The following is a 23,137-nucleotide window of genomic DNA, read 5'->3' on the forward strand; positions in this document are numbered from 1 at the left end:
CAATCATTTATATGAACAGACTAAGTGATGTTTTTATGCGAGAAACCCATATTTCTTCATTTGCAGAAATGACTATAGTATAAAAGTACTATTATAGATAATAAGATTTTAGAGGGTTTTTTGGGGGGGTTGGCATGATATAAAATAACTGCACTGCTACTATTGTTTTGGTTAATGATGATTATTTCGATACTGATAGCTGACTGGTTGGAAAACATACTTTCTCTAACTTCTTGTGAAAAGGAGAAAAATCATATCACAGTACTAAAATGTTAATGGTACTAAATGTAAATGTTAATAATTAATTAATAAGAATGTTAATGATCCCAAATGACTCGTGTGTAACCTTTAGGTCTCTGAAATATCATTTATCCAAACAATAACTAACAAAAAAGCCATGTAAAGTACTTAAGGGGAATGTCTGCTTATTAGGATGATATAGCATTACAAATCTTCTAAGATAGGATTGAATTACATTTTGTAAAACCTAGGCATCTAACCAAATGTTTGAGACCTTGACTGTATCAAAGCACAGTGCATATATAAGTGGGAGAATTGAGAATTTGGATCTGAATCTATATTGATGTGAGGTTATAAGATTTTAGTCATTTCAAAATAGCTTTCTGTGTCTTTCTCAGCAATGATAATAGACTAAAAGGACTACAAATTTATTACATAAAAACTTGTAAATTAGCTCATAAAATAAACGTATTTTCATTCAATAAGCATGTATTTTATACAAGATAACCATTTTTATGAAATTGCAAATATGATAACAGTGTTTGAAATATCTTTATCAATGAAAATATGCTTTAGCTCACTTCTTGGCATGATAACATCTATATTTCACGACTGTGAGCTTCAGATGCTCAGCGTTGGCACTTTTATTACCTAGATAAAATTCTACTGCTAAAAAATGAGCTAAACTGCATTCCATCCATTTGCATCTATTAGTAAACTTGTATGTATAGTTAAATTTTGATATGAAAACAAACTTTCAAGGGAATTGATGCAGGTAGTGAAAGACCAGAGTAAAGTAAATGTAGAAGTAGTTTTTCCACATGTATCTTCTAGAAGCAGATCTGTGACTATGAAAAAGTTCCAAGAAAATGTGCAAATAAAATGAAACATCCTGGGCCAAAGTATCCTTCAAAAATGCACCCAAAAAATAAGTGCATGGTTGCGCTGATAGTCCAAACATTTAAAAAAAGGTTATCATAAATACTAGTCATTTACAAATGTTGCCTGTGTGATCTCCTTGAGACCTTTTTCTGCATATTACGATATTCTCCACATGTTTGTCACATATTTGTATACAAAAATGAAAACTACACCACTTTATACAAATAACATTTATTTAAGATCATAAATCAATCTATTTATATCAGCAACATAAAATGTTTTATTTCAAATATAGCAATAAAAATTATAAATTATATAAAAATAAAATAAAAAAAAAATATGTAAAGTATATAATAAATTACATTAAAATTATAGAAAAAGTACAGAAAAAGTAGTAAAAGAGTTGTAAATTTCTTGGACAGTTTACGATACATTTAACCATGTAATCAGTTTTATTATTTTTCAATATCTTAGCAATTTTATAATATAATTAACTACGAATTATCTTATGTATAGAAAGGAAAGGTATCTCTATATTCAGTACATGAACATAGTGTAGCTAAATAATATGTTGATATAAGATAAACATCTGAATAAACCACATGCAACATCTTGGTATGTTATGATGGGGATGGTATGGAGAAAATACAAATATAAAGCAATTACATAACATATGCAAATCTGTGGGGACACTGCATAATGCACTAGAAGGAAAACACAAGCCTGGGGGTAATGAAGAACAAATTGTTACGCAAAACATCTGAGATGTCACATCTAATATTTTAGGTGGTAGTTTCTGATATGCGAAAATAAAGGGAAAATATTTTTTTTAATATCAACATTTTAATCATTGACACATTGATAAACTATTAATAAAAAAAATTGGTATTAAGCCATGTCTGATTATGTACCCAACTATGAAAAAAATTCACCAGATATTGTGCTATATTGCCAAAATAGGCAACCCATTTTATCCGTAAAATGTATTTGGCACCCATACAATTAGAACTTTAAAATTCGCATTTTTCCCTGCGCTTTAAATTGTATAATTCTGTAAGGTGACCACTTGCTGCTTGTCTTTTTCAGTTAAAAAATGCAGCATATCTTTTTCCTCAGTTCAAACAAGAGTCAACAGTTGATTTTTCGTGTCGGGAATATTTGAACCTGAAAGAGACCTTTGAGTTTTTTCCAAGGGTGTCGTCTGATTTTCGGATGTGATATCACTTGTCCATGTGAAGGGCCGTTTTATTATTTCAGAAGACATATTAATATTTTCTAAATAGATATTCACAATAATTACACAGGAACGCGATATAAACAATGCTATAGGCTAAAATTCCCTGTATTTAAAATCCCTTTTGCCTTCTTCATATCCCAGAGAAGGGGAAAACACGGTTATGAGCAAAAGTGAGGTTTGCAGTCTAGATGCTTGTGAAAAGTATTGTTGTTATAGTATTAACAAAACAGCAAAATATCATTTTAAGCTAATATGTAGTAAAATTTATGCTTAGAAATCATTTTATGTTAAAAAGAACTTAAATTATTAATTTATGAGTAATAATAAAAAAACTATTCGTTTAATTACCGTGAATAGTTTTCTGTTATGTTCGCAAGTGAAACTCTTCAATCAAAAGTGCTGGCCTGCAAACAGGAACCAGTTTCCCCGTAAGCCCTTCATGAAAAGCAGTGGACATAGCTGCGAACTAGTGTTGATTTTTCATCACATTTCCCTATCTCCTGGCAGATCATCAAATCTCCTGGTTTTTAATTTTTAGCCTTTACTAGGGAAAAAGTTTCTCAGCAATAAATGAAACTTAAACTAGGCAAATTCTTTTCCCTCACCTCTAATGATTTTCAGAATAAATTTTATTTCATCTGAATTGTATTTTTTCCTTGTTACATTTATTTATCTTATTATTTTTTTTATTAAGTTTAATTTAATCTGAGTTATGTTATTAACCTGCTGTAGACATTTGTAAATTTTTACATGAAGGTTCAAACAAATTTTTAATAATGTTTTTATCTAATTTTGTTTACTTCAGTATATGATACATTATTAAGTTTATTCATGCAAATACACATTAATTATTAGTTTTATTTCCATCATGTTTAAAAGTGCAATGATAAACAAAAGCTTTCCTTCATTCCTCGGGATTTTCTTTGTATAAAAGCATAATACTATACATATTATTAATTTTATTTTCATCATATTTAAAAGTACATTGATAAGCAAAAAGTTTCCTTCACTACTCGGGATTTTCTCAGTAGAAAAGCTAAGAAAATTAAAAAATGAAATTAGCCAAAGAATTTAAAATTTAGAATAGCCACATTAGGGCTAATGTGTTTGACATTGAATTACAAATTGTTCAGTAATCTGAATTGTGCATTATAAAGGGAATTAGAGTAAGTTTACAGTTCCTTTGATATGATGTCATAGCATGAAAACGTCCCAGTTTCCTCACAAAAATCTCTGAATTCTTAAGATTTCAAGGTTAACAGCTATGTTCTGTGTCATAATTCAGTAATTCAAGTCCCACATTTGCTAACACATTTATTTTTGATATATACTTTTTCATGCAAAGTTGTGGCATTTTTGTGCTTTTTTTGCTGGAAAAAGCAGAATTCATTGATCCCATTCTCAGTAGAGATTTGCAGATGTCTAAGACCAGTTATTTAAAAATGTTCCATTTTAGAATAGGTAGCCGGTCACAGAAGTGAAAAATGCATACTAAAATGTTTTTAAATGACTCTTTGCAGAACATATATCTGATAGTTTTCGGGGATGCAGTTTGCTTTTTGATCCTGCGCTTAGTTACCTTTCCAATAGAATATTTCCATTTGATTTTTAAGTATTTCAGCATAATGAAAATACTTTACCTTTGAAACAAGGATAAAAGGCAGGTGATAAAATATTTTACAATGTCTATTAACAGAACTTGCAATCAATATTTTTACTAAAATAACAATTTTGTTTGGCGCATGAAAAAGCATGCAAAGGATATCTGCCCAAGGGAATGGATACCTTTCTGAAGGACTTCCTAAGGGAAGGCTACATAGCAGTGGAAGCAGCCTGTAGAATAAGCTCTTCTGCACAATAGTACATGGTTTTTTACACTTCGCTCTTTGCAGACTCTAGTTGTGGGTTATTTGGAACTTATATTTGTTTAATGAATACACTGCTTTCCGTCTGTAAATCTTGCAACTTCTTACTAAAAACAAATGTAAGATTTGTCAACCATGTTAGGAGGAATGGGCTTGAGATGTCGCTTTAGCTTACCTGGAAGCATAGTTTCCAGTGCAAAGACTTTTTAAGCTAACAACACGTATCATGATTATCTACTTCTACTAAAGTAAAACCAAAATCAAAGCAACTGTCCTTTTAGTTATGATATTTTTGCTTCTTTTCTCCTGTACCAGATGTCAATGCTGTACGGCTCAAACTTGATCTATCATTACTATCAATTTGCTTGTTTAATAAAAATCTTTTCATTTTGTGAAATATCAGTAAGGACTTGTCAGTTTATTGCAATAATTCATCGAGATCATGACTTTTTACATAGACGTATAAGACTGTATGACTATCCCACACATGCATGAGTTCGATACTGACAGTTGTGAGCAGAAAAAAGAAATGTTAACAGATGCCAATCTTGTGAATGGAAGTAACAGGTGCAAAAAATGTATGGGAATAATTGAATAAAAATCGGATGCCATAACTTAGAATTATTTGCAAACTGAAAGAACCATGTGGTAAAATAAAATCCTGCTTTAAGAAAATGGAATTGAGAATGAGAATCACTTTAGATTAAAAGGACAAATAGAAGTGTTAAAAATATAATTTTTAAATAAAATTAGATGAACAACTGAAATATAAATATTGAGCAAAAATCAAGGAATTATTATTTCAAGAAAAAGAATAAAAACTCCAGACAAAGTTCCACATAATGAATAACATCTTAGCAATAATTTCACTCCAGGATATTAAATTTTCATTGCCTAATTTATATGAAAATTTGTGTTGCAGTATAAATTTATTATGATTTGCTAACAATATTTTCCCTGAGCTTTAGTATTCTAAGGTTTATATACATGTGGAAAGGCTAATCTACATTATTTGCATAATAATAATTATAAATATATAACAGTACAACTTTTATCTGAATTAATAGTTTGTTTTTGTAGAAGCTTTAGGAAAAAAGCTAAGTAAAGGAGTTTATGAAAGGTTAAAGTTTATTAATAAAATAATATTGATAAAATTTTATTTGTTGCTCCACTATATCATTCTTTGTAGTACATCATCTTTGTTATGTGTGATGGCATAGGTCAGATATGTTCAATTACGAAGTCTGGCGATTATATTGGTTAAGGCAATTGTAACCTGTTGTGTTTTGAGGTGCCACCCTGATTGGTATGTATAGTGATTTAAGATGCTGATTACCATATCACCTGGTCCAGTGTTGAAGCCTGAAGAAGACATAGATGTTTGTAAGTATATAGTGTCCTTGCTGCATGCGGGTATTTAAAATAATGGTGAGCGGAAAGTCCCCTTAACAGGTTTGGTGTTTCTAGAAAATGGGTTGTAGACCTCATGCATTCTGCAGTGTGACCTCCACCAAAATTAGGGCAGGAGCTGTATGATTATTACCTGTACTACCATTAGTGAAATTCTGGGGCCAGCCAACTCCATTGTTTTGTAATCTGAGGTAGTGTTGTAGAGTCGTTAGGTTAATTGGAAGCAGAAAAGATGAAAAATATGCAACCGCCTTCGCCGGGAATCGAACCACGGACCTTTCGAATACCTGCCCAGCGTGCTACCTTTACACCACGAAGACATGCTAGAGAAATACCTTACATACTCCCCTTTTTAAAGGGCGACTAGGGTTTTAGGGGACCTAGTCGCCAAATTCTGGGTGCGGAGAATCATCATCCACAACCCTTTTAGTTCGGGCGCCACTTGTAGAGTCATTAGGTTAATTGGAAGCAAAAAAGATGAAAAATATGCAACCGCCTTCACCGGAAATTGAACCACGGACCTCTGGCATACCGGCCCAGCATGCTACTGTTACACCACGAAGGCACGCTAGGGAAGTGGAAGAAATACCTTATAGTGTCAACTGTTGAATGTAAACTGTATTCTCTCATTTTCCTGTTAGAAGATGGGTATAGTGCTTCAGAAAATAAGGGACAATCAGAGGCTTTAATATGTTTTTAATGTAATGCTGACTGTATCTGTGTAAGTTGTTCAATGTATTGTTGGAGCCTCAGGGACTGGTGCTTTTTCATTAAGGTAAGTTAACCAATGGTTAGTGTGCAAACAGTTCAGGACCTTCAAACAGTATCTCATCATATATGTGAACATATTTTGAGACATATATAGTTTATCATGTGCTCTAGTGCTTACTGTGGCTGTATGGTTCATATAGGCTGTTCACATTAGATATTCGTTCTGTCGTGTATTGGTAGGTCAAGGCCACTGGGATCCTACTTATTACTTCCTTCCACAATGTGGGATTTGTTGTATCTGGTATGTTGTTCCCTCCAGATCAACTGATGACCTGAAACACTCTCCAATGTGAATCTGGACTCGTCTGTGAAGAGAGCATATGCCCATTGTTGACTGGTGCAGGAGGCTTGTCTGCACCTCTTGTGTCCTCGTGTCAAGGGGACACAAATAACTGGCTGTCTTCCATACAGACCTGTATTGTGTAGGCATTTGCATGCTTTAGTTGCTGAGATTCTTGTTCCTGTTGCTACTAAATGATCTGCCATTAGTTGAGGTACAGTAATGTTACTCCTCCTTTGAGTCGAAAGAGCTAAATAACGGTCTCCCACAGGTATTGTAACTCTAGGTCTGCCTGGAACATGTCTTCTAGACACAGTATCCTCATATTCAAACTTGTCTGCACCTCTTGTGTCCTCGTGTCAAGGGGACACAAATAACTGGCTGTCTTCCATACAGACCTGTATTGTGTAGGCATTTGCATGCTTTAGTTGCTGAGATTCTTGTTCCTGTTGCTACTAAATGATCTGCCATTAGTTGAGGTACAGTAATGTTACTCCTCCTTTGAGTCGAAAGAGCTAAATAACGGTCTCCCACAGGTATTGTAACTCTAGGTCTGCCTGGAACATGTCTTCTAGACACAGTATCCTCATATTCAAACTTGTCTGCACCTCTTGTGTCCTCGTGTCAAGGGGACACAAATAACTGGCTGTCTTCCATACAGACCTGTATTGTGTAGGCATTTGCATGCTTTAGTTGCTGAGATTCTTGTTCCTGTTGCTACTAAATGATCTGCCATTAGTTGAGGTACAGTAATGTTACTCCTCCTTTGAGTCGAAAGAGCTAAATAACGGTCTCCCACAGGTATTGTAACTCTAGGTCTGCCTGGAACATGTCTTCTAGACACAGTATCCTCATATTCAAACTGATTCCGTAGTTGGTGGACTACAGTACAAGAGACATCGAGACGTCTAGCCGCATCAGCTTGGGATATCCCCATTTCCATCCATCTGATCGCCTGCCACCCCAACGAATCGGGCAGTCAACTTCTCCTGGACATTTATAGACTGTCCAGGATATTGTCAACGAAACTGCTAATAACAATTGAAGATCAACCTTCATGAGCAAAACTTAAAATTTTTGCTTTTTTCCTCCAACTTTTATATAAGTATTCCTTTCTATAAAATAAAAGTGATAGCTATTGTTTTTGCATATATTTTCTTAAACTTCATTACTATCATGCATATAATGTGTAAATTTAAATCTTACTGACATTTTTGTAAGGTGAGCCTTCAGAAACATGCTGTTCCTTCACTTTTGGAAGGCAGTGTATACATGGCTATTAATGTAACATTCTTAATTTATTAATGTTAGATAAATTGCTGTATTGCTACTCGCAGGCCTTCAATATCAGTACTTTCTCATTTACTTCAGATTTATTGTTTATGTAATTTTGCTGATTTAGCTTCCCTTTCTTTTTTATTTTTCAGATTAAGAGACTCTGCTGGATGGCAGTTAGCATTTATGAGTCCATATATAGAACCTATAGTGGACAGAATAGCTCTAAATGCCAAAGTTATTGTTAGTAATCCTGTTGAAAATTGTACGAAAATGCTAGCTATTGCTTATAGCTCCCAAGTAAGACTTTGGGGAATCACTGAAGAAGGAATTAAATCTGATATTGGTAATTATTTTGTTCTCATTAATTTGCTGTATGCTGAAATATGTTCAGTATAATCAAAACCTTTTTATATTTCTCTTGTACTTGTTCTCTTTTTTAATATTTTGAATGTTTGAATTAATTAGTTTATATACCCAGAATCATTATGCTCTTTTGGGTAAAATATTGTGTTAATGTCAATCAGTGACAGACTACTGGGTTATTCTGTTGCTGAAATATTTGAGTTACATGAATTCCATAGAATGAAATTTCTATAAATCATACTTAATACTTCTTGGAGTTATGTTCCCAAGAACATTTGCACTGATAAGAGTGAGAAAGAGCTCTTGTCTGAACAAAACCAATAATTTTTTTTAAGTGTTTTTTTTTTTAAATCAGGGCCTTCTAAAGTAATGTACGAATGAGATTTGCATATCCTTTATGCATGGAAAATGGGCCACAATGTGTCAAAACCAGTTTACAACATTGATGGAATATTTGATAAAGGTACACTAAGTAGACATATAGCACAAGTATGTGTTTATCTGGTATGAATTTGTTCTTCACAAGCATAGGCCACTTGGCAATGGCAAATAAAGATAGCAGGATAAAGAATACTTCAGACACTTAGCACTTAGACATCAATGTAGCCCCTCAGCTGATCAAACTCATTACCCAATTTTAAAATTTGTTTGATGTGTGATGCGCAGGCTTACACTGTGCTAAGCCAGCAATGACTATTTTCATAATCTCTGTTATACCTTCCTTGGATATTCCGTAACTATATGTAGGAATTTGACTATTTGGGACTCAGGTGGGGAAGATAGGCTTGCATATAATAAATAACTAAACTAATATAATTCTGGCTTAACTTTGTCATCATATGATAGAAGCAAGACAATTAACAGAACAGCATGTCTCTTATCTCATAATACATCACCAATAGTATATAACATATGCTTGGTAAGTTTTATGATGATAGCTGCGATTTTGTGGATTTTTCAGATATTGCGAACAAAAAGTGAATTTTCCAATTAATGGAATTTTTTAAAAAATATGCAGATATGGTAATATAAATGATGATATGACAGAATTTTTTTTCATTGCGATGATAATGTTCCAATCACCAGTCAGCTATATAGCGAAATCTGTGATACGATTCTAAATCCAGGAAATATCACTACTGATAGTGAAAAAAGTGACAGAGGTTGTTAAGAACAAAAGAATTTCGATTGATAATTTAGGAGGAATTTGCGACATAGCAATTGCTGGATGTGAAGAATGGAACTTTGTAGTGGAATAAGAAATTATGTGTATCTGTAGAATTAAAGAGAAAGTATTAACACAGAAAGTAAAACAGCTTAAAAAATTTACATTTAAAAAAAAGTGTAATAAAGCAAACTGAGTTTTTTCTTTCTTTCTTTTTTTTTTCTTTTGTAAATTTTATCTCCCTAACATCCTAAATGCTTTCATTATTTTCTAAAGCACTATTTCATATTTTTAATTTTATCACTTTTACATATCCAGATTTAAAGTGATGATCTAATATCCAGAATCACCAAAGTCCCAGTCTCAGACTTTGTACTGTATTACAGCATGTCGAAAGAATGTGTTCAGTAATCCTGAATTGAGTGAAATTTTTCGTAGATTTTATTCAGTAGTAGTGTAACTCAGAACTTATTGTATGCAGTTAGGTATGTGTGTATGAAATGTATATGTGGAAATCTGGAACATAGGAAAATGTTAAACACTGTTCTGACTTCAATAAGATCGATATTTATTTACATTTTTTGAATATTGAATTACACAGACGGAAATTCAGTCATTGTTCTCTTTCTTCTCGTAAGCTTAATGTTGCCACACTAGCGAAAAGAAAATAGCATGCGAGGAGTTTCACAGATGGCATTTCATTAATGCAAATGATGTCACCACGTACCCTTTTCTGAGTGATAGATTTATACCTCATAATCTTTCAGGTATGCAGGAAATCTCGCTCTTCGTCCAGCTTTTGTGTTTCTAGATTGAATATCTTTGGAAGAATCATTGTCTGTAGGGAGTGGGGGCTGAGATTTTGGAATTATCATCTTCATGTGTCTGGAGATATGTTATTTCTTCTTTCTGTCTATCGATATCCTTTCAATTCTACCTGAAACTTCATAAAAAATTTCTCAAAACGTTGTTTAACTAAATATGATCTGAGATAGGGTGGTTGAAGAGAAGGTGAAACTATGTTACAGATGAATACGTATGAAAAATTTGCAAAGTCCTTGTGCATGAAAAAAAAAAAAATTCCCCATGGCTGGTTTGTGGTGTTAGTTTTAGCTTCTGGATGTGACTTTGCAACAATTGTATAAAATCTGAATGCATGATAGTGGGGGCATAACTGAAAAATTCTCCAAACAAACAGATTGGTGTGCCATACACAAGTTCAGCAGAAGAAGAATGCCAATCCTCTAATGGTGGATTGAATGCCAAGAAGAATCAAAGGTAGGACATCAGTATAAGAATTTGATGTTTGCAGGTGGGATGTTTGAGCATGGTGAACTTTTACCATCGCTTCATTCCAAACTACAACAACCCCTGACAATCTTGTTTAAAGGAGTGAAAAAAAAACAGGGAAAACCTTTAATTTGGACTGAAGATGCAAAGAAGGCTTTCATTGATATCGAAAGCGCACTGTGCAACTCTATAATGTGAGTTGACCCCAACCAAAAGGCGCAGATCACCCTAACTACAGATGCATCTGATTCTGCCATGGGCACCATGATTCATCAACTATCCAATAATGGGAGAAAAAAACTGCTAAGCTTTTTCTCCTGATCCCTATTATCAACACAGAGAAATTACAGTGAGAACTACTTGCAATCTACCTAGCCGTGAAGCATTTTAAACAAATTCTGGAAGGACAATCATTTACTATCGTGACTGATTATAAACCTATCACTTTCGCCTTTCACCAGAATTTAGATAAAGCCTCTCCAAGACAAGTACGGCAGTTGAACTACATTGCCGAGTTCACTGCAGACAAATATTATGTTTCTGAAGAAGAAAACATAATAGCTGATATGCTATCTGCAATCGACACCATCGCTATCCCACCTCCAATTGATTATACAGTTATTGCAGATCGCCAGGAGGATGAAAACCTCAGGATTCTTAAATCAAATTCCAGTTTCAAAATAGTACAAATTCCTTTTCTGGATAGCAATAAGAAAATTTACTGTGATACCTCCATTAATTTTAAGAGGCCATAAATCCCTAAAGAATTCCACGAAAAAGTATTTTTCTCTATACACAACTTATCATGGAATTCGTGGAATAAGGAAGCTGGTGACAAAATGATTAATTGACCTGGCATAAACCAAGACCTTCAGCTGTGGTCTAGAGCATGCTTGCAATGCCAACGAGCCAAAGTTCACAAACATACCCGTGCTCCAGCTGCTGAATTCAAAGTTCCCAATCAATGTTTCAATTACCTTAATATCGATATTGTTGGCCCTTTACCATCTTGCAAATGTTTTAGGTGCCTGCTTACCATCATCGATAGATTCACTCGGTGGGTTGAAGCTGTACCTTTGGGAGACCAAACTGGAGAGTTTGTCGTAAATGCCCTCGTCGTGACTTGGATTTCGAGATTTAGAATCCCATAGAAGATAACATCTGACCAAGGTCAACAATTTGATATCCAACTCTTCTGATCCTTGAAATAGCCTGGAATCCCACCTGCAAACATCAAATTCTTGGACCTTTGAATCACATCCGGGTCACTAGTGTGGAAGTCTGGAACATAGGAAAATGTTAACACTGTTCTGACTCCAATAAGATTAATATTTATTTCCATTTTTTTTGGATATCAAATTACACTGGCAGAAATCAATTATTGTTCTGTTTCTTCTCAAAGGCTTAATTTTGCCACATTGCTGAAAAGAAAATCACATGCGAGGAGTTTCACAGATGGTGCTTCATTAACAGAAATGATGTCACCTTAGTATGTAATTAAATTTTGTATAGTTCCTCACTTTCTAATTTAAAAGAAGTCATATATACAGTATTATACACTGGTGTGCAAAAATTAAGGACGAGACGGTTCTTTCAATATAACTTTGTACAAAAGCTTTCCAAATCAACACATTTAATACCGTAAGATCCCCAATATGTAAAGACATGAGTAATGTAAGCAACACTTACTAAAAGAGAAATCAGAGGGATAAAAAGAAGCTTTATTGAAAAAGTAGCATGGAGCGCAATGCGACTGAAAGCCGAAACATCCCTGTGATGGGTGTCCAGCAAGAAACATCCGATCTTTAATAGGGGATATGATCTTCCCTGACTGCTAGGCAGGTTTCACAGTGTCTGCCCATGCTGAGAATGAGGGTGTCAATGAGTTGTTGAGGCATTGCTGTCCATTCGTCTTGCAGCGCCAATCGAAGCTCCGGAATCATTACTGGTGGTAAGGTACGAGCTGCCAAGCGTCTGCCTAGAAAATCCCATACATGCTCGATGGGATTGAGATCCGGATATCGTGCCGGCTAATCCATCAATATCTTCACTCTCTAAGAGCTGTTCGGCAGCTACTGTGCGATGACATGGTGCATTGTCATCCATGAAAAGGAACTGCGGACCCATAGCGCCTCTAAAAAGACGCACATATGGAAGAAGAATCTCGTTACAATAACGGGTCCCGTTCACTGACCCTGCATTGAAGATTTGAAGGTCTGTACGACTATCAAGCATGATGCCTCCCCAAACGAGAACACCGCCACCTCCATACCTGTCCCTTTCAATGATGTTCGAGGGATGATTGCGGCTTCCTTGCTCTCTCCAGATGAGTATGCGATGAGAATCGCTACTCAGACTGAATCTGCTCTCATCTGTAAAGAGTACTCGTCCCCATTCATTGTCTCTCCAATTCCGGTGTTCCTGGCACCACAGAGAACGCCTTCTCCGATAGGCAGGCGTTAGAGGTACACACCGTACAGGGCGTCGTGCAAACACACCACCACCATGCAGTCTTCTGGCAACGGTAAAATGCGATATTGGTCGTCCAGTCGCCTGTGTCGTGAGTCTAGCGATTTCTCCCACTGTCTGCCGCCTGTTTCTTCTGGCCTGTAAGGCAATATACCGGTCATGTGCGGGTGTGGTTCCTTGTGGACGACCACTACTAAACCCCCGGATAGCTGTTCCTGTAGTTTGAAATTGTCTCCAAAGTCGTGAAACGATGCTGTGAGCAATTCCGAACTCTTCCGCCACACTTGTCACACTGCGGCCTTCCTCCAAGTTCCCAATGATTCGACCTCGGGTAAAAGCATCCAGATGTCGTCTAACAGATTGATTATTCGTCATTTCTCGCTGAGGCAGCAATTCGGTGTGATTTTAACTGCTATACGGCGTGCAATCTCTTTGCCGGAAATACTGATCTTACACCGACAACATGCTTTATACTACTTAGACACTCCCCCATTACGTCTACCTGCATATCTGCGCATGTGCTACCGTATATCACCTTACTTAATGTCCTGATTGGTCTTTCTGTCCGCTCTGCCTCTTCGTTCAGCTGATATGCTAATTTTTTGACTTCGTCCTTAATTTTTGCACACTAGTATATATTACATATGCATATCACAACAGCCTAAGATATTTAGGGTAAAGGTTATTCAATTTCAAGGCTAGGAAACAACTAACATTGAAAGAAATGTTTAATAAAGTAAACAAATAAATATTAAGCTTTTTTTTTTTTTTGTAAATTTTGATACCCTTTAGATCATAATTGCTCTTTATTTCATAAATTACAGTTTCATATTTTTAATTGTATAATTTCTGCATGTTATCTTACCAGATTTAAATTGATGATCTATAATCCATAAAAACCCCTAATCTGGAATCGCTGAAGTCCCAATGAGTCCGGATTATGGACTTTGTACTGTATATTACAAAATTATAATACTATAAAAATTTGTATTGATCTCTGTGATTAACTGTATCTTGAATGGAGTTGGTTGCAGACCAAATACATATTGCATCCAGAAAGTAAGTTTCCCTATTTAAAAAAAAAAAAAAAAACCCTCATACTTTCAGGAATATTGGCAACAAGTACAGCAATGCTTCAGCTATTTTTCTACATAGCCACCACCAGAATTGAGACACTTGTATCATGGGATCAACTTTTGTATTCCTCTGTCGTAGAACTCTGCCACCTGTGAATGGAACCAGTGTGTGACAGATGTCTTCAGCTCTTCGTCGTTGCCACAACGCTCACCAGAGGACAGGAATTTCTTGAGGTGCAAGAAAACGTGAAAATTGCTGAGAGCAAGATCAGGGCTGTAGGGTGTATGATCAAACAACTCCCAGCCAAATTCCGTCTAAACAGCTGCTGTGCATTGAGCCGTATGTGGACGAGCATTGTAATAGAGGAGCACAACACCTGCAGTAAGCATTCCACGCCTCGTGTCTTGAATGGCATGTTGCAATTTCCGCAGTGTTTCACAGTAACTTTCAGCATTTACTGTTTCACCTTGTGGAAGGAACTCAATGAGCAAAATGCCCTTCCTTTCCCAGAACACTGTGCACACCACTTTCCGTATCGACAGCATCTGTTTTAATTTCGTCCTGACCAGAGATCCACTATGCTGCCTTGTTTCTGGGGTGAAGTGCGAAATCCAAGTCTCATCGCCATGACGATCCTGTCGAGGAACTCATCACCGTCCTTGTGATACCGTTGCAGAAATGTCAGTGCTGCTCCTAAGCCTTCAATTTTGTGTTTGGGTGTCAGGATTTTCGGCACCGACCTGGCACACAATTTTTTTTAACAGCGGTTGCTTAGTGACTATCTCATGCAACAAGGATCGCGATATCTGCGGAAAATGGCTGCTCAGCTCTGTAATCGGGAAGTGACAGTTCTCCATCACGTGCTGCCGCACAAGCTCAACATTATAATTCGGTGATACCGACTGAACCTCACAGGCGGCGGGAGAAGGAATAAGAGCTTCCATTTCAGACCACTGCTACCTGGCACGAGGCAGGATCTGTCCAGCTGGCATATGATTGATACATCATAGATCTGTTACGCATGTGCAATTGGCACGGCTAATTACGTTTACTTTAAAGGGGAAATCATCGGGAAACTTACTTTCTGGATGTGCCTCGTAGTTCAAATTTAAATGGTGTTTCAAATAAAGTAGGCTTTTAGGTTCAGATAATTTAAATAGCATGATGCTTTTCAGTAAAACCATGCAAAATTATTAATAAGTTTTTTTCCTTTGCTGGAGATTTTTTTTTTTGAGGGGGTGCATCAGTAATGTGCAAAATCAGCTTTTAAAAAATTGTTAAAATTGCCATTTAAATTATTTTCCTCATACATGAAAATATTGAGCTGGTGGTTATATAAAAATAGAGCTGTCAGACTTAATATTAACATTTTTACAAATGAGAAATTGAAACCAGTCCTCCTGTCTGAATGCTTATCGAACACAAAAGCATTCCTTAAAACTTTGCATTAAAAAAACTTTTCGTACAAAGTCTAAATGTGCTTGGACAATTTTGATCATGCTGAAAATGTGATAAATTTTAAATGCTTAATTTCTGTAATGTTAAAATTTCATTAAATAAGTTTTCTTAAAACCGTTGCAGGTATAATTTGACAATATATTGCTATACAAAAGATTTGGGTGACTGTAATTGATGGCATTCATTTTGTGAAAGAGAATGGTGTAAAGTTGTATTTCCTGCCTTAAGATTGTATACTAAATCAGTGTAATGTGTTTAGAAGTTTTTCATTTGAGAGATAGCTGAATAATTTTATCTCATTTTCTTTCAGTTAAATTATCTTGTGTCAACTAAAATTACAATTATATTATTAAATATATATTTTACTTTTTAAGGTACATTCCAGTTTACTGCTTCAGTTGATCATTTATTTTTTATTGGGAGTCAGCTAGTTGCTTTAAGTCATATTGGAAAAGTAGGTGTTTGGCATGCTATGACTCAGCATTGGCAGGTACCAAAATTTTCTTCTAAAGGCTATTATTTAATTTTTGCCCTGTAATCATTAATTTTTAAACATATTACTGTGGAATTGTTTGTTTTGCAGATTCAGGATGTAATTCCTATTACAAGTTTCGATACTGCTGGTTCTTTTCTGTTATTAGGATGTAATAATGGATCAATTTATTATATTGGTAAGCAAAAGCTAGTATGGATTTTCTTCACGTTTCAATATTTTGCTGTACTTCCTGTAACTGTTTATAACAAGCTATTAAATTTTTGTTTTAACTTTATTTACTTAAATATCTGTAAAGTTTGATGTTATATATTTGTATCCCAGTATGTACAGGTAAGATACAGGCATAGGCAGATGTGCTAAGTAAGAAAATTAAGGTAATTCAGATTTAGTTTGAATATGCAGTTGATCCTAAATTCATATATTCTTTGCATAATAAAAGATTATTTCATATTATGTCCACTAAATTTTTTTAAGTAATTTTACCTGTAGTTGATTGAATTTTACATAAAATCTGACAATATTGCATATGTGTTGTACATTTATATTGTAGAGTCATTAGGATTTTTTTAGAGGCCAGCAAGATGAAAAATTAGCAAACGCCTTCGCCGGGAATCGAACCACGGACCTCTGAAATACCGGCTCAGTGTGCAAAACCACTACACCACGAAGGACGCTAGGAAAGTGGGAGAAATACCTTATATGCTCCCCTTTTTAAAGGGCGACTAGGGTTTTAGGGGACCTAGTCGCCAAATCCTGGGTGCGGAGAATCATCATCCACAACCCTTTTAGTTCGGGCGCCACTTGTAGTCATTAGGATTTTTTTAGAGGCCAACAAGATGAAAAATTAGCAAACGCCTTCGCCGGGAATCGAACCACGGACCTCTGAAATACCGGCTCAGTGTGTAGAACCACTATACCACGAAGGACGCTAGGAAAGTGGGAGAAATACCTTATAATATAAGCTTTCTCAATTTCTTTTGAAAGATAAAACTAAAGGGGAACTGCATTTTGAGTAAGATATATGCTACCTATTTGAAAAATTGCACTGAAATTATGAAATATAATTTATGTTTAGTAAAATAAATGTAGATATGCTCAAAATATTACATCTATATTCTATAATTTGTGTCAGCTTCTCATCAAGTTTTTTCATTGACTGAAGTTGGACAGTAATTGTCTATTTTAATTGCCTATTATTGCTGAGTTTAGAACGAATTTTCTGAAAATATTTATTATATATGTGGGCCCAATAGCCACCAAGCGTTAAAATTGCTGAACTCTGTTAGTTTGACATGAATTTGATTCTAAGAAACAGGCAGGCTGCATATACATTTTTCATGGTTTTCCTCGTGTGCAACATTGGTATGACCCTCTTTCCCTTAGAAAGTCTTTCCTGTAGGCAAATAGCCCTCATATGCTTTGACATAATCAAATAATCCAACCGCCCCCCCAAAAAAAACATATCTGTATATGTACAAGGTGGCCCAAGAAAAATAAAACACAAAGCAAGTGAAGAGCCCATGTACTATAAGGGGACTCTGTTGTAAAATGATTCTGTTCATTTAGAATAAAATATGCTCATCAAATAGCTAAATTTTGAGAATAAAATCTTTTTAATATCAGCATCTTAAATTTATTTGACATTAAAATTGTAATCTCATTTACAGGGTGGCCCATTGCTGTATTATATGCAAAGTTGTGTTTAAGTAAATTGTTTTTAAATGTTATATTTCATTTGACTGATGTCGTACATCGGTTTTCATTAAACATGTGTTAATGTACTTTTTGTTTATGTTCTGCAGTCATATTAAAACTGTACTTTACCACTTCTCATAGTATTTTGCTCATACATGATGTTATGTTATGTGTATACAGGGTGATTATAATAAAAGTTGCGATTTCAAAGTGCTGTAACCTTGAAAACTACTGGTCAGAATGACTTCATATTATACCAGAACAATCCTGAGGCAATGGAATTTTGTTTGGTGAAGGAAAAAAAATTACTTCAAAATTTTGTGGATAGATGACGCTGTCAGTGTTCACATTGCTGTTGTGGATGAAAAGCCGAAAGGAAATAATAGACTCAAAGGGTTTACGACAGTTTTATTAGCGAAAAGACATTGATACATATTTACAGAGAAAACAGCGATATTAACAAGTGAAGGTTCATGAAACAGACACCTTACGGATGATTAACATATAAGTTGTTTGATAAGCTCTCCTCCTTGTTCCACTGCTAATTGGAAGCGCAAATCTACATGTACCACAACAGATCAGAGTATATCTGTGCTGATGTTATGAATATGATGTGGGATACTTGCCTTCAAGTTGGCCAGATTCGCAATCCGCCCACTATAAACAACACAGATATCCCCAAAGCCAAAAGTCACACAGGTTTAAGCCAAAAGAGCATGGCGGCCACACTGTTGGAAAATGGAGGCTTTTGATTTTATCATCTCTGAAATGAGCGATCAGCAGCTGCTTGACACGAGTAGCAATGTGCGGAGGAGTGCCATCTTGCGAGAATATTGTGCTATCCGCACATTGACACTGCTGAAGTGCTGGAAGGACATCGTTATGCAAAAGGGCTTACCACTTGCGAGTAACAGCGCTGGTAATGGGAACCACAGGTGTGATCTCCTTGAGGAACTGACTGACGACAAATGCTGCCATTATTCACTCCACACCATGACCTTTTCAGAATGAAGTGGTAATGGCTGTAGCGGGAACAGATTTTCAGTTGCCCATATTCTGCAATTTTGTGTATTTACGGAACCTTGCAAATGGAAATGAGCTTCATCATACCACGGAATATGTAAGGCGGTTATTCATTATCTGGTTCTAGGGAAAAAAAAAGGAAAAATGCCCACAGGAAAAATTCTCACAGAATAATGCTCACAGGTATAAATGTTCACAGGAAAAAAGCCCATCTAGAAATATGCCCACATAGAAAAATGCTCACTTAGAAATATGCTCACTAGAAAAAAGCTCACATGGATATATGCTCACATGGAAATAGGCCCGCTGATAAATAAAATATGTAGAAATATCCTTACATTAATCAATAAATAATTAATCGATTTGAACATCGTACATGTACTTAGTTTTTAAAAGAATAATTATTTGATCATTTAAAAAATTATTGGACAAATGCTCACATAAACGTTTTCAGAGGCGGTATATAAAAGAATGAAAGCTATAGTAAAATTTTGCGTGTACTATAATTTCTTATACCGCTGCCCCTGTACAACATTTTTATTCCTGTAACTGCCAATCATTAATACTTTTTTTTACTCTATTTTTGCATACTTTTGATGTGTATCTATAGAAATTGATATTTGAATATAGTTATTTAAGTTTGGATCCAAAAAATTTCTAGAAGACCACAGTTTCCAATCGAAGTGTGGAATCATTATGAAGCAACTTTCGAAAAATCTCCTAAAACCACAAACTGTTACGAAAGCTTTCACAAGAGTCTAAATTCATTATTTAATTGTAGCCGTCTTAATATGTGGTGTTTATATGACGGACTGAAAAAAGATTTAGCGTGTCAATGTTTATTATTAGTTATTGTAAATACGTAACATACTGAATTAAAAAAATATATATATGAAGCTTACATTTGGTAATCATGAATCATATAAGAAACTATGATGAAATCGATGATAAAATTAGACATTTACATGTATTAGCTAATATTCAGCATGTTTATGTATTTATAACTTTTTGAAATATATATTTATGATTTATATACAATAAGGTATTTTACATAATTTAAATAAAATAATTATTTATGTTTGCTTATTCTTCTAAGTGTTTAGATTATAAAATGTGTAAACTTACACTTACTATGACTTTATTTTTTTAACAATTAAAATTGTAATAGTTTCTCACTGTATATTCTGTTTCATTTTTCTTCCTTCTCTCGTTTTCCTAATCCAAAACGGCCCATTTATTAATCTTATACAGCAACTAAATCTACACATAAGTTTCACAATTTTTTATATATATATATAGGCATACCATTGTAATGTTGCGCGCCTCCAACTTACACGCAACCAAGAGGTGACTGTGGAAACTGTATAAAACACAGAGTCTTGTGAAGGGTTTAAGTCCCTTTTTATTCAACGTAATAAATTACAATTGCATGCTCTTGACGCTCACAGACTGCGCCTACTTGGCGGTCAAATAAAAATAATAACCTGAAAAGAAACTAAAGACAAGACTCTAACTACGAGGCTCTCTAAAATAACTAACTCACCGCGTTTTACAACACCGCTGCTAATTCAGCAGACTTGAAGCTCACTTGAACGATTAACACTACTTCCCGCCAAGCACATAGGCCGAAACGTGGGGTTCTTCAATTTCTCGCTAACTACCTCCGCGCTCGTGAAGTAAGAATATCACACCGAACTCGTTTCCTTCTATTTAAATCATAATACTTCCGCTGATAATTTGAATCCTTGCGCGTTCTACTAAAATTTACATATTCTGGCATTGGCAGTTCCAGGGGAAAGTAAGGCTTGACAGGAAAGATAGTTTAAACTTAAAATAAATGTTAGTTAAAATAAATATAAACCCTACATTTGCCGCTGCCAGAATTTGGAAAACTTGGAAGCAGGTCCTACAAACGACCTGTTGTAAGTTTCTCTAATTCTGAACTAATTGGCGAGAACCTCGTTTACACAAAAAAATCTTATGTAACAATTTGTATACTAAAATTCTGTTGATCGTTATAAAGCTCTCTTCTTACAGCAAGTTTTCCTGGACTTCATCAATCAATCTTGGTCTTTCCTTCCAGCATCTGGAAGGAATAAGTATCAGTATCTTTCTACATACATTATAATTTACACTTTCTTGACACAATAAATTTTTGTTTTTAAACGATTCGTTTTTCTTAATTATTGCTTAATTCACATTCATTCAATTTTTCAAGCATGAATTTAACTTTACCCTGGCTCTCCACCGTGTGTGGTGTCAAACGGGAATATTCGTGTTTTAGTCTTACAACACTTCCCCTAACCACCATGATTTGTTAGAATTCAACGACCAAATAGACACACCTTACTCGACATTCTACAACTCAATGAGCTACTTTAATATTCTTAAAAATTCAAATGTAGGTGGAGAACCCTACAAAACACATTCATTCTAACTTCCCCCTCATTCATCTTTAAACATGCAGGCTTTCGCTCTAAAGCATGACTTTACAGTTTAATACTTAAATTTTGACTTCATTGCTTTTAAGCATTCACTTTTAGCATCTACAATTTTATGCTTCTAGACTAAATTCTACTTTTACATAACATTCAAGTATTTACGTACATTTACAAAATTTTAATACATATGATTTTTACAATTTACCATAAAATGAATAAGAGAAAATAAATTTTTACTTTACTCATTCTTCGCCAAGCTGGCTGCACTGAAACTAAAATTCTTATTAATACAAGAATACGAAGTTATTTTTATCTTCGGCCAAATTTTGGCTTTAACATAACAGAATTAGTCTTTCGACCAACAGAAAATGCTTGTTTTTAGCTTTTACACTTAAAGAAAATAATACTTTTGCCTTAGCTAAATAAAGTAAAACAAAACTAAGTCTCAACCGAGACATATTGACTTTCGTCAAAACATAGAACTTCGTACTTATGCATAACATTTCGGAACAAAAGAGAAAAAAAAATTATAGAAGGTTTTAACTTATCTTTGAGTTTTCGATGCTTGAAACTCCGTCATTCGTTTTTGGCAAAATTGGTCCCAAGTTAGAGGTTTCATGGATGTTAATCTTCTCCTTACTGCCCTCCGAGTGTCGTCCACCTGACTTTTTCTTTTGCGTCCTCTACATGCTGGCCTCTTGGCGGAGTAATCGTCTGGTTGTTGGCATTTCCGCTTCTCCCTGGGACGGCTGGTCTTGACGTCCTCCGGTCTGGAGTCCTTCTTGAATTTCTTCTGTTCCTCGTATTTTTGTGCCTCCTGTTGCCGTTTCAGTTTCCGGAACGGCGGCCTTGCTGGCACCTGACTCTGTGGCCGTGTGCGCGTTCTCCTTGATGTATAATTTTTCCTGCAATCCTTTGTAGGTGGTGTTTTTTTCTTTACCCGGTGCATCTGTATTTTTGTTTTTCTTAAACGCTGGAGTTTGAAAATTATTTTTTCTTTTTGATACCGACGTCCGGGTTGTAGAAGTGCTAGGTCTCTCTTCAGTTCTCCGTTTCTTGGGTGGTGGAATAGTTGTTGCAGTCTCTGGCCCTTCTATTTCGTTTAGACTTGAGTCCTGCAAGAAACTTTTAAGGATTTCAAAATCATTTGGATTATAGTATTTTTTCACCTGGTCGGGACTTGCTTTACAGATTTCCCCTCTCTCGTTCTTAAGATATAAGACTACTTTGATTTCCTGAATTACATAGGGGCCTTCAAACTTTGGAGCTAGCTTTGCCATAAAATTGTCTGGGGCACTTGATAAAGAAAATTTCCGCTTCAATACTTTATCCCCAACTTTAAAATCTGCTTCACGGCATTTTCTATCGTAATATAGTTTCTGCCTATTTCTTGCCGTATCCGAGCTTTTAAGCGCCTGATCAATCAACTTTTGCACATCTTTTTGTTTAAAGTCCTGCTCTCTTTGTTGCACAAAGAATAATTTATCTAAAGGCGTAATTAATTTTCGGCCTAAGAATAATTCTGCTGGAGTTTTTCCCGTAGTATCATGATGTGCCGTTCTTAAAGCATAAGCTAATTCATTTATGTAGCCATCCCAGCGCTTGTGATGTGTGCTCACGTAACTGCGAATTATTTTTACTATATTTTTATTAACTCTTTCTGCTATGTTAGCTTGTGGTCCATACGGAACCATTTT

General features: G+C 35.1%; 1 protein-coding gene across 2 annotated transcripts in view; it reads left to right on the forward strand.

The window, feature by feature from the left end:
• The window catches only part of LOC118183995 (BTB/POZ domain-containing protein KCTD3), a 213,992-nt gene that overhangs the window by 125,282 nt on the left and 65,573 nt on the right, over positions 1–23,137 (forward strand). For both annotated transcript variants that reach the window (XM_085809348.1, XM_085809349.1), the window contains 3 exons: positions 8,113–8,306; positions 16,160–16,275; positions 16,369–16,456. In XM_085809348.1, coding sequence (XP_085665474.1) covers positions 8,113–8,306; positions 16,160–16,275; positions 16,369–16,456 — 398 coding nt within the window. The remainder of the gene's footprint in view (positions 1–8,112; positions 8,307–16,159; positions 16,276–16,368; positions 16,457–23,137) is intronic.

The sequence above is a fragment of the Stegodyphus dumicola genome, chromosome X2 (genome assembly GCF_044657685.1).
Source record: "Stegodyphus dumicola isolate Sdum_Otavi_A_Nest chromosome X2, ASM4465768v1".
Taxonomy (NCBI): Eukaryota; Metazoa; Arthropoda; class Arachnida; order Araneae; family Eresidae; genus Stegodyphus; species Stegodyphus dumicola.